Source organism: Podarcis gaigeae (genome assembly GCF_964106915.1).
Source record: "Podarcis gaigeae genome assembly, chromosome: 6".
In the NCBI taxonomy this organism is placed as follows: domain Eukaryota; kingdom Metazoa; phylum Chordata; class Lepidosauria; order Squamata; family Lacertidae; genus Podarcis; species Podarcis gaigeae.
The window spans coordinates 39,357,254-39,368,937 of NC_139682.1; the positions used below are offsets into that span (position 1 = coordinate 39,357,254).

Below are 11,684 nucleotides of genomic sequence, written 5' to 3' on the forward strand. Positions count from 1 at the left end.
GCACAAAACACCCCCCCCCACACACACACAGCACCACAAATCCAACTTTATGATGTTGGCAAATATCAATAATTTTTCCTACCAAGGCAGTTATCTTTCAACAACGGCCAACAATGATACCGAAACCCAGCATTGCCTGAGGTCTGTGAGTGCAGCTTTCTCTCGATTAAGGACTCAGACATTCACTTGTGAAACATGGACCACTTATAAATGACATATCCACCTCCTTGAAAGATTCCATCCACGGTGTTTCCAGAAAATTTTACATATCACTTGGGAAGAGAGGCGAACAAATGTCAGTATACAGGAAGAAGCAAAGATCACCAGTGTCAAAGTAATGATTCTTCAACATCAGCTTCGTTGGACTGGTCATGTCGTTCAGAGATGCTTGATTATCGTTTTCCAAAGCAACTACTGTTCCCAAATTAATAATGGTAAGATAATGTCAGTGGACAACAAAAGTGGTTTAAAGACACTCTCAATGCAAATTAGCACTGGGAGGGAAATAAGAGTCCCTGAAGTCTCAACACCCTTACCAACTACATATCCCATGACTGTTTGACGTATTATTTGTTGGCATCCATCTGCCTTAGTGGTGAAGTCAAACGGTTGGAAGGTTGCAGCGCCTGCCTAGACTGTAGAGTATGATGCAGTAGAGACATGTTTTGTTGTAGCTGGGGCAGATGAAGGTGATAGGATATTGCTTTAAGTGTACAGTACAGATAGGAATTGAGTGAACAACACAACATTGGGCATCTGGTATCAATACCAAATAGGCCAAGAATTACTGCCGTTTCAATGCAGCAGGTATGCCAAGGTTTTGCAGTTCTCCTGTACTCTTCATTAGTTTAGCTTAGAAGAGGATTGGGCAGTGCTGACTGCCACCATCCATCCACCAGCACTATCTCTGCAAACACATACACACAAGTTCTGCTGTTGTCTGCACCCATCTGTTTCGAGAGACAATGGCATGTGTCTCCAGGGGTGAAGTCAAACAGCGGTGTTAGCAGCACTGGTGACCTCTGCGGCCTAGACAGCAAGACCCCTTTCTGAGCCTCACTGATGTGGCTCAAAGGAAGGCAGGGCACCAATTGGGCTGCAGCAGCTGCTGAAAGGAGCCATCCAACTATCTTAGGGACTACACTCCAGATTTGTGGTTACAAATGGCCTTTTCTTCCTAAAGATATTCTACAATGCAGGGGAGGTTTAGGATCAGAGACTTCCTTCTCCCAGATGGGCTACCTTCCCTTCTACAGCAGGTGCAGAAACTGCCTTATTGATCACTGGACCCACTATTGGTCTTGTCCAGTTAATCTGCCAGAGCCTGTCTTTGCATGCAAGACAAATCCCTAACACACTGAGGGTTTGAGACTCATTAGCTACCCTCACCTGGTATAGCCATCCAGCTAAATCCATTTCCTGGATTATGGATGTTGTCACATGCTGATACCTTCTAGGAGCCACAGGTGAGAGCTAAATACAGAGTGGGGAACAAAGGTGGACAAATACCTCAGAAAGTTCACAACATGTCCCCCACCACAGGTATCAACACTCCCATAACACCCCATACACCCCATAAAAGTTCAAGCATGTACAAATTACCCCAATCCTCTACCGCCCTGCCTTGGCCCCTAGAGTAATTACAGTACAGCTTCTCCCTCCCAATATTAATCTTGAAGAGGGTCACGCTCCACGGTCCACTTCCTGGTGTAAGTAATCCACACCAAGGTGATCAAAGCTGTCTCTCTCCTATGACCAGGCCTGTAACCTGATTGAAATAGATCTGGGTAACTCTTCCAGAAACTCCTGGAGACAAGATGCCACCACACCTGCAATATTAGAAACTGGCCAATAATTATCCAATACAAGGACGGCCTTTTCAATAGAGGTCTTTTAACTGTCTCCCTTAGGCATGTTAGAACTTTGTTGTAAGGCGGCACTGACCATTCCCTTCACCCACCCAGCAAGTTCGCCCATTGGACTTTTTGATGGGCCAGAAAGAGCAAGGATCTAGTACACATGTGGTGGCTCTCACATTTCCAGGGATTCTGTCCACATCTTTGGGCTGTACAAATTGAAATGTATCCAGTTTCAGCAAGTCTGAACTCCACCAAGTAGTGATCTGACCATGACAATGCAGCTATAGAAAATCCCTCCACACTAAGATCACCATCATCCAATCCTTCACAGAAAACCAAATCCAGAGTGCGCCCAGATGCATGAGTAGAGCCAGAAATTATTTGGGACAGACTCATGTATCTGACAGGGCAGCCTCAGCATGAATGTTAAAAGTCCACCAGTATATGCTGGAAGGAGACCAGCACAAACCCCAAGACCTCTTTGGGGCTACAGCAACAGAATCCCTATTTTGTCTCAGTCACCCATCTTCAGATACACAAATTCAAACCCAACAAACTGGGAGAAAGGGCACCTGGTCAGGGGAGATGCAATCATGATAGACCACTGCAGCTCGGCCTCCTCACCGCACTGATCTTGCCTCCTGGTGTACAGATAATTCCAGTGGCCAAAGCTGAGAGGTTACTCACCCGCCAGTTCATCCAACCAAGTCTCTGTAATACAACCCAGGTCAGTATGCTCATCCCAGATCAAGTCTGGGATGGCTGTTGTTTTGCCATTCATGGACCTGGCATTGATCAGCAGCAATACTTGAGCTATTGGGCCCTCTTGAGATACTGAGAACACACACTTCTGTTCAAGGCACCATCTCGTGAGGCTTTGCATAAGATAAAAGAGTACACAGAATGCCTGGCTAGGTGCTGTAATGGAGACGTTAAGTACCTGCCCACAAACATCTATCTTGACTGCATCATGCTTCTATGCATCATGCATAGCCAGAAAGCGATTGGAAACAGTTATGTGGCATTAGCTGTATCAACCCAAACTGCAGTGTATAATCAGCTGCTTTGATCATTTGGGAGTAGAAAAACTAGTGATAATACTTAGTGGCTTTCATTCAACATTTCAATTTATTTGCACACATTCTAAGATAAACAGCATTTCTTCTCTATACATATTTAATCAATTTAAATAAATAAATATGAACAATTTAGATTCTAAAAACAGTGTATAACAAACAGAATGCCTTCATGAATATAGCAAGCTTTAATTCAAACCATATGAAGCACTGCACTTTTCACTCTAATTGATTTTAATGGAAGAGTTATTTTACTTAACTTGTTCCCACTGAAATTAAGGTGTTGAAAAAGTGTTCTTGATTTTTTGGTTAAGGATGTAGAGCTTTTGTTTGCCTATGACTCTCATAATCATATCATATCAATATATATCACATATAATTAGGCATATATTACTGTTGTTTACACTTTTGAAAATCCTGTAAGTAAATCAAGGCAGCTTTTAGAATTCTGCATTAGAAAGGCTTGAGGAAGTCAAAAGGTTGGTAAATTTTAACAGCTACACTTGCTCCTTCTGTTTCGTGAGATGGACAAGATTCTAGGAAACAAATTGTAATATTTCACATTTCCTACACAGAACCCATTACATCTTTCCATGGTTTGAAGGAAGAATAATGCATCTTGCCAGGGTAAATATACAATCAGTTCTGCTTGGCTCTGTATTTGATTGCGTTACTTAAGAGACATTCTTCAAGGGAAGTTGGAACCCAGTTCTATGCAAAAGAAAGAGCAAATGGAGAGAGTTTTGTTGGGGCCCAGTACTGCTTCATGCTTCAAGTAGCTGGATAGCCTGGATGGCCAGTTTTTAATGAAAATTGCTTTGGCTTTCCACATAGTTCTTCCTTCAATTCTCATTTCCAGTTGTAGAGTAACAGCTCCAAATGAGAACGGTTAGGAAATAACAATCAGCTGGAAGGGTGCTGGAGCACAGCTTTACTAAAGAAGGCTACTCCAAGTTGGAACCTTTGGGTTCCAATTCTGACGCGTCAAATTCAGCAGGGCCAGCAGGAGCTTCAGGTTCTCTGTAAAAATAAAATAAAATATTTAAAATTAACACCTATATTTTGACCATTACATCATTTTGTTTACTTTTCCTGTCAGGAAGGAGAAAAGCAACACACAAATACATCTGCATTCCACTTCATGTTATTCATTTTTTAAAAGTAATGCAAGTAACTGTCACACTGAAGCTGTAGCAATGCTGTTGCTTCTTGAGCAGGAAAATCAATTCCAGAAGCTACAGAAAAAGATGTAATGCACTGATTGTTAGCAACTGCAGGATATTAGAAGTGAAGCAGATTATATAAACACAACAGATATAAGAGTAGGAGACTAGGGCTGGCTGATGTTAAGTTTTCAGCATCTCACTATATCACCAGCCCAACATCACAGTTTGGTGATACACTGCGATGCTGAAACAAGCTGCACTGCCCCAGCCGGCGAGACGTATGGTGAAACTGAGGCAGTTCTCACTTCAGGAGCTGAGGCCCTTTCACCCTAGCGCCTTACAGGCTGGGGTCAATGCAGCTGGCCTCCGCTCCCTGCTTAGTTGGGGGCAGAAAGGCTCCCACCCCCCAACTGAGTGACCACCGATCCCTCAGCAGCATCCGGCTTTGCTCAGTTGCGGGATGGAAGAAGCCTCTCTTCCACCTCCCCTCAGCCAAGGGGAGGCAACCATGCGTCCCACAGCCGAGCAGTTAAAGGATCCCCCACCACGTGGCTGGCTTGCAAGAGCCAATGCTGGGCTGGGGGATCCTTTAACTGCTCAGCTGAGGGCAGCGTCAACTGCGCTCCGCAGCCAAGCAGTTTCACGGAGCCCTCACCCCCACTGGATAATGTGAGCCAATGGTGGGATCAGATGCTCCATCAAACTGCTCAACTGAGGCAAGGGCAGCCACACACTCCTCAGCCGAGCAGTTTAAAGATGCAGAGGGAGGAACTATGCAGCTTGTTTCTCCCTTTGTACCATATGAGGGCAGAGTGGGGTGGTGGTTTCACTCAGCGAGCGCTGCTAGCAGAGGGACTCAAGAGCGGTGGCAGTCTCACAAGCGATATACTGCTGAGTGAAGGTGACATTATTTCACTCCTGAGATCAATATATCACCCAGGCCTATGGGAGACACACAGCCTAACTATAGAAAAATAGTGACTCCTAACAGATTCCTCTTAGAGAGCCTGCCCTTCTCTCCACTGGGGTTGTTATTGCCTCTGAATCAAACAAAACTCTTGCCTCTGACAAAACAATAAGTATGATTTGGGTATCCAATCTTAATCCCACATAAGTGTTAAAAGACATGTAACCAAACTGTGACAGAAATCATTGCACTGAATATTCATAACGGGTAAATAATTACTGAATTAATTCATGGAAACAGCTTAATTAGTGTTCACAAACTATGGGAAAATATATGCGTCATATCAAAACAGTAAAATCATGCATACAAAGCTACAACAAAAATGGACAGCTCTGGATAAAAAAATAGAAAGGAAAGCCATGCAAGAGAAATGTGCAGAATAAGTTATTGTTGCAAATTATTGGTTTAGATTACAGCACTGGCCTAGATTCTTCTAGGGGAAAAACCAAAACAAAACATTATTGCCTTTAGACAGAACTGTTCAACAAATCAATTTTCTTACTATGTCTGAAAGCAAAAATCACAGACCACAAGTACACATTTGTAAAAGAGAGAATAATGTTTTATAACTTTATTTAATAGTAGATTTCAAGATTTTCAGGGAAAGAATAGTCATTGTGAAGTCAGCATTGGCATAGACAGCTGATGTAAACTGAGAAATACCATTTCTGTCACATCAGAACACCAATGCTGGAAATGGGATAAAATACCGGTACTGATTAGCCATTCTAGAATGATTACTTTGCTTTAGTTAGCTTTTATTCTGTTCTAGCAGATTAGTGCAACTGTTCAACAAAAAATGTGCAAGCTCTTTCTGAACACTAAGCACATGTATGAGGAAAGTGTGAGCAAAGTAGAAGTCAAGAAGCGTATGGAAGCTCACTCAGCAACCAAGAAGGCTACAGAGAATCAGGGACAGCTGCTCTTGGGCTGACTCACCCAGTTTTCGCAGAATATCGGTATTTCCAAAATACAGCAACTAGAGCAAGCACAACTAAAACAGCCAGGATACATCCTTGAAGGGAAAAAAGAGAATGATATACCGTAGTACTAATTAATAAGACAAAGTACTGTAATTATTTTTCTGTTGAGGAAAAGCAATAGTATCAATAGAAGTCACAAGACAGGTTGTTACCTTGCAATGCTCTATTGACATTAAAGTCACTCAGGTGGATAGGTTCATGTGCTACTGGGTACTGCAAGTCTCTAGACACATACGCACCTCAAGCAGCAAATCCATTGTACATCTGTAGTCACCCCCTTTTGGGGCAGATGTGTCGTTGTCCTCAGAGACTGATTGCAGCAAAGAGTTCTTCCTGCCCTTAACAGATGTCAACTCTGCAAACTGAGTGGCCCTAATGACAGTCAAAGAGCAACTCTCCAACCGAAGCAGTGTGTGAAGCTGAAGCAGTGTCACCAGGTTGCCCCCAAGACTGAGGGGGCCCAGCATGCGTGTGATGTCACACGTATCGCGTGTCATGCACGTGCAGCGGAAGAGACCAAGCACTCTGAAGGAGCTGCCCATTAGCCCTGCGATGTGTCTCTCACACACAGCCACCTCAACACTAGGCCCCCTGGAGTTGGCATGCTTGAGCTCAAGACACCCTTACTCCTGAGGATTTTTTTAAAGCACCAGTAACACCCAGGTGCAAGAACATTAAAAGTCACAGCATGGGGGAAGTCTGTGCTGAATTTGGAGACAGCTATGTACATTACAGTAGCAAAGATAGTGGAGGAAGCAGAGTTGGCCTCACCAAATAAATAAATAAACAGCAGATCTTGGAGAAAAGTTTGCACCCTAAGCATATTTGAAAAAGAATCAACATCACAAGGCATGAAAAGTACAATAACAGCGATTGTACACTGAAGTAACTTGCTCTGTAATTACTTACCAATAATAATTGCGGTGTTGTCAGATTCTAGAAAAGAAGTAAGTAAAAAGTGAGCTAAAATTTGAAGCGATGTACCGTAATTGTTACAGATCGTAGCGTGCTCTCTCTCTTTCTATGCATGTATGCATTTGTGTGTGTCACACACTGAATAAAATATAGTACAACTAATAACTGGAGTTAATCTACTCCAGTACACAACAGAAGACTGAATTTCACTGGAACCAAGAAATGGGTTTCCCACTTTTAAAAATTTCACATATAGTTTTGAGTCTGCCTCGTCGAGCGTCCGTTTCGTCAAACGTCTGCGGCAAACCCGGAAGTACCGGAATGGGTTACTTCCGGGTTTGCCACTCGCACATGCACAGAAGTACTAAATTGTGCATGCACAGAAGTGCAAACGCTCCGTGTGTGTGTGCAGAGTGGCGGTTTGTCGTGCGTACTTTTTGTCTAGCATCCGGGACTTCAGAACAGATCCCGGTCATAAAATAAGGTACAACTGTACATTCCAAATTTGTTCCTCTATATCACTTACTTTAGTGATTCAAATCATCCCAAAGCAGTTTATGGAAATGTTAGAAACATATCAAGTAATGTAAGTATTAAAATATACATTTATAAAATCAACAGCAAACAATAAACAATGTCAGAGATATACACAGAATCTGAAATAGAGTAATATCTAGTCAGGAAAGCCTTTACATACAAATGTATCTTTAAGTGTCTTACAGCCATAAAACAATTGTAAAATATATTCAAAATCAGTAGATAAAGTTAATATAGCAACACAGCTGAATCACCTCCCAAGCAAAGGTCAAGTGAATAGGCAAGCTTTAAGCAAGTGCCTAAATGACAAGAAAGCTGGAGCCTGCCTGATGTTCACTTGAAGCAGAATCCAAAGGGCAGGCGCTGCCACACTAAAGTCCCTGGTCTTATTGGACGTAAGATGAACCTCAGGAGGACATGGCACTACTGAGAGTGCATCTCCTGAGGGTCAAAATGTCCAGGCAGTAGTATACAAGGTAAGGGGTTTCCTGGTTCCACATTGTTCAGGGCTGTACTCGCCAATAACAAGACTTTAAACCTGGCTCAGCAGCATATTGGCAGTCAGTGCAGCTTTCAGCACAGATGTTAGGTACTGTCCATGGGCACCTCCTTCAGCAGCTTTATAGCAGCATTCTTTACTAGCTACAGCTTCTAAACCCAATATTAAAGAGACATTGCGCATACCTTTGTAAACCAAGAAAACTTTATTAAAAATATTAAAAAAGGAAACACCATACAGAGCATGTTGCCTGTACTACCATACTAAATTACGGTACCCAAGAACTGTATCTATCACACCAGCTGAAGTCAAGAGAAGGGCACTCCTAGCCACTGAACCCATTTGGCCCCCTGGTTACACAAATAGCACCCCTATAGCACCCCAAGCTCCATACCTGCTTCTTTAGAGGGAGTCCAACCCCATTCAGAACAAGCAACTGAACTGTTTCCCAGTCTCAGGATCTGTTCACCTGCAGACATGCCATCTTACCAGGTTTAATGCTCAGTTTATTAGCCATCATTGAGTCCACCACTGTGCCAGGCACTGGGGATAAAATCATGCCCCATAAAACTCCACAGGTGCCAGGGGGCTGAAGGGTACTTCCCCAGTGCTACTCTTTGGAACAGGCCTGGGAGATAGGATTGGAGCCACTGTAAAACTGTGCCCCATACCCATCCTATGGAACCAATCCAGGAGGATATCAAGTTTGATGGTATCAAACACAATCGTATTTCTTTCCCTTTTTTTAAGTTTTCAGTTACATCATTTCAATTACATCATTTTCTATTTTTATACAGTAGTCCTGTTACCAGCACTCCAAGACAGTTCTTTTTACTTCTTGCTTAACTGCATATACATAAATTCCTTTACCTCATTATCCACACTCTCCTATCTTTTATGTTGTCAACTGTTGGTCACAAAGTATCCTCTACCTGAAGAGTTCTGTTGGTTGGTGGCTTGAGTTTGCAGTACATGCAGAAAGTAGGCACAATTATGTGTGGTTACCTGTGTTCAGGAGGACTTGGAGTGAAATTTATCTCTAGTTATTTGCGGTCCTGTTTCCTAGTCCACAAGTCCCCACAGTACCAGGGAGCGCCATAGCATCATTTGGAACACTCCGAAGAGATTGTGTCTACAGACCCTTGCCACTTGCCATCCAAGGAGTTGCTCACACAGGTATAATGTTTGCACAACAGGCTACTTCACTCAGTGCTCTTGCTGTTGTGTTCCGCACTAGTTGCCACTTCCAGAGCAATCCCAAGGGCAAGCCCACACAAAGCATACGACAGCACTCCAGATGTGAGGTTGCCAATGTGCGCTCCACAGAGGTAAGATCCTGTCCATGTAAGAGCATAGTTGGGGCACTAGCCAAAACTAGTGATAGGTGCTTGCTAGCAACCAAAGGGTTTTTCTTCTAATGATAATGATAATGCCAAAAGGAGTACTCATTGTCTGGAGGCAGTGATGGGTTGGATGAGGGCAAACTACCTGAAGTTGAATCCAGGAATGACTGAGATGTGATACCAGGTCCAGGATTTTCTTAATGGGGTTGCATTACCAGCTTATGCAGAGATGGATTCACCAGGCCCTGAACATACTCTATTGTACCCCTCAGCTAGCTCAAATAAACCATAATGAGCAAGAGTTGATAAATCAGGTTGTGAGTTGGACAGCTACAAGTATCTGGTCCATGTCCTCAGGCCACAAAAATAAAACTGGTCCCATAAAACTGGGTTAAGACTGGGCACTGATCACCTCATTTGGTACTTCAGTAATAGTAGCATTCAAGGCAGCAAAAATACAGATGGCTTTCTTCTCAAAATGCTTTGCAAATTTGTCTCAGCCGTTCTCCAACTGCAATATATGACAGTTATTCCTACAACACTCCAAAAAGCTCTGAACAATTATTAAAGGATGCCATGGAAACAGCAAAAAAAGCCTTTGTAGCTTTCACTGCCATACACTCCAACATGTGTCTGGTTAACTTCATATGGAGCCTTACATCTCTTGCACTCCAGCCTGCTTCAGTGCTGCAAGTACTGCAGAAAACCAGGGAGCAAAGTGGGCTCAACAGTGCCAGAGAAGGCATACAGGGGCAATTATGTTGAAAGCCCGCTGTATCTCCCTATTCCAATGTGAGATTAAGGTCTCAGGAGGACTGTTGGCTGCCTACTACAAAATGCCCCAGAGGAATCCATCAAATTCCATTAAGTCTCAGGGGGGCGGATCAGATTAATGAGTCCTCCCCAATGCAGAGGAAGGGTACTCACAAGACAGATAAATACATAAGAATGAATATTTATATATGGAAGGTCCCAGGTTCACTGCCCAGCATCTCCAGGTAGCGCCCAGGATGTCCGCTGTCTGAAAACCTGGAGACTTGCTACCAGTCTGAGTTGACAATACTTAGCAAGCTACCAACTGTTTGGGTGGAAGGCAACTTCCCATTCTCAGCTCAAAACCATTTCCTGTTTTTAAAAAGCTGCCATATTCATTGGAAGTGCAATACCAAATCTAAAAACAAGCTTATAAATTTGCTGTCACTACCACTTTTCAACTGTACCTATATCGTCTGGAGGAAGCGTTGTCTGTGAATCTGGTCCTATAAAAAAAGAGGGGGTTGTTATTTTTATATTTATTTATGTCATGTGTTTCCCCCCAGACAGGGAGTCTAGGCAACTTACAGATAAAATAGTAGCAGCTAAAAAAAAAACAATTAACACTAATATAACTGTGTGTGTGTGTGTGTGTGTGTGTGAGAGAGAGAGAGAGAGAGAGCGCGCACGCGCTATTGAAATAGAGATAATAATAAAAAAATCACAGCACCAGCCCCACCAATTCATAAAACATTGCACTGGAATTTATGAAAAGCAGTTTAGAAAATTTTAAAAGAAAGCAAAGAAAACTGGAAAGCTTGCTTGAATTTCTTATACAGTAAAAGACATGTCTTAGTACAAAGAGTAGCATTCCATAAGTTACACAATTCACAGAAAGCCAGGCAGAACTAAAGGATTCTCTAGCATCTAAAACAGCAAAAAGCCCCACAAATAGGAAAGTAGTAAGAATAAGCAAATGAAGAAAATTAAGAAAAAGAAGAAGAAAAAGAAAAGAGAATAAAGACCAGACCCTCTATCACAATTATATTTTAAGGGTCATTTCATATCAAGTGATCCAACTTTTTTACCTCATGTCATCCAATTTGCTTCATATTTTGTACACTTATTGAATGATCAAAACTAAGTTTAAATCTTTTTAAAAATCTCATCTTATTTTTGAGTTATGAGGGTTTGAAATTTCAATAAATAGACAATTTTGGCCTTGCTGAATAGCTGAACAGCGTGACAGTTCGAAAACAAAAACAGAATGTGGGATCGGGCAAAGGAAATGCAATGCACTGACTGGGGGAAATTGCTTGCTAAATTCTGAATAGGCACAGTTCAGAAGGAAGGCCACACACCACAACATTCTGTTACAGGTTGCTCTTATGGTGTATAATTCCATTGTCTCAAAACTACTACAGCACTACCATGTACCCAAGTATCCTCATGATATTCTTCTAATAAAGTCAATCCTCTCTCTGGCGACGTATCTCTATACATATTGACAAGAGACCATTTCCTCCACTGGTTCTATCCATAAACTCAATTCTTGCTCCCCCCCCCCCCCCAATTCTTGAAATGCA

The 11,684-nt window shown here is 42.5% G+C and overlaps 1 protein-coding gene and 1 long non-coding RNA gene across 2 annotated transcripts in view; one reads left to right on the forward strand and one right to left on the reverse strand.

The window, feature by feature from the left end:
- LOC310847648 overlaps nt 1–11,684 on the forward strand; it is a 143,730-nt gene that overhangs the window by 58,134 nt on the left and 73,912 nt on the right. The gene's annotated exons all lie outside the window — the stretch shown is intronic.
- Nucleotides 3,340–11,684, reverse strand: part of LOC310847617 (membrane cofactor protein-like) — a 33,205-nt gene continuing 24,860 nt past the window's right edge. Inside the window, exons 11-13 of the mRNA XM_083745603.1 lie at nt 6,961–6,987; nt 6,008–6,083; nt 3,340–3,955 (exon numbers count right to left, since the gene is read on the reverse strand). Coding sequence (XP_083601729.1) covers nt 3,880–3,955; nt 6,008–6,083; nt 6,961–6,987 — 179 coding nt within the window. The 3' untranslated portion in view covers nt 3,340–3,879. The remainder of the gene's footprint in view (nt 3,956–6,007; nt 6,084–6,960; nt 6,988–11,684) is intronic.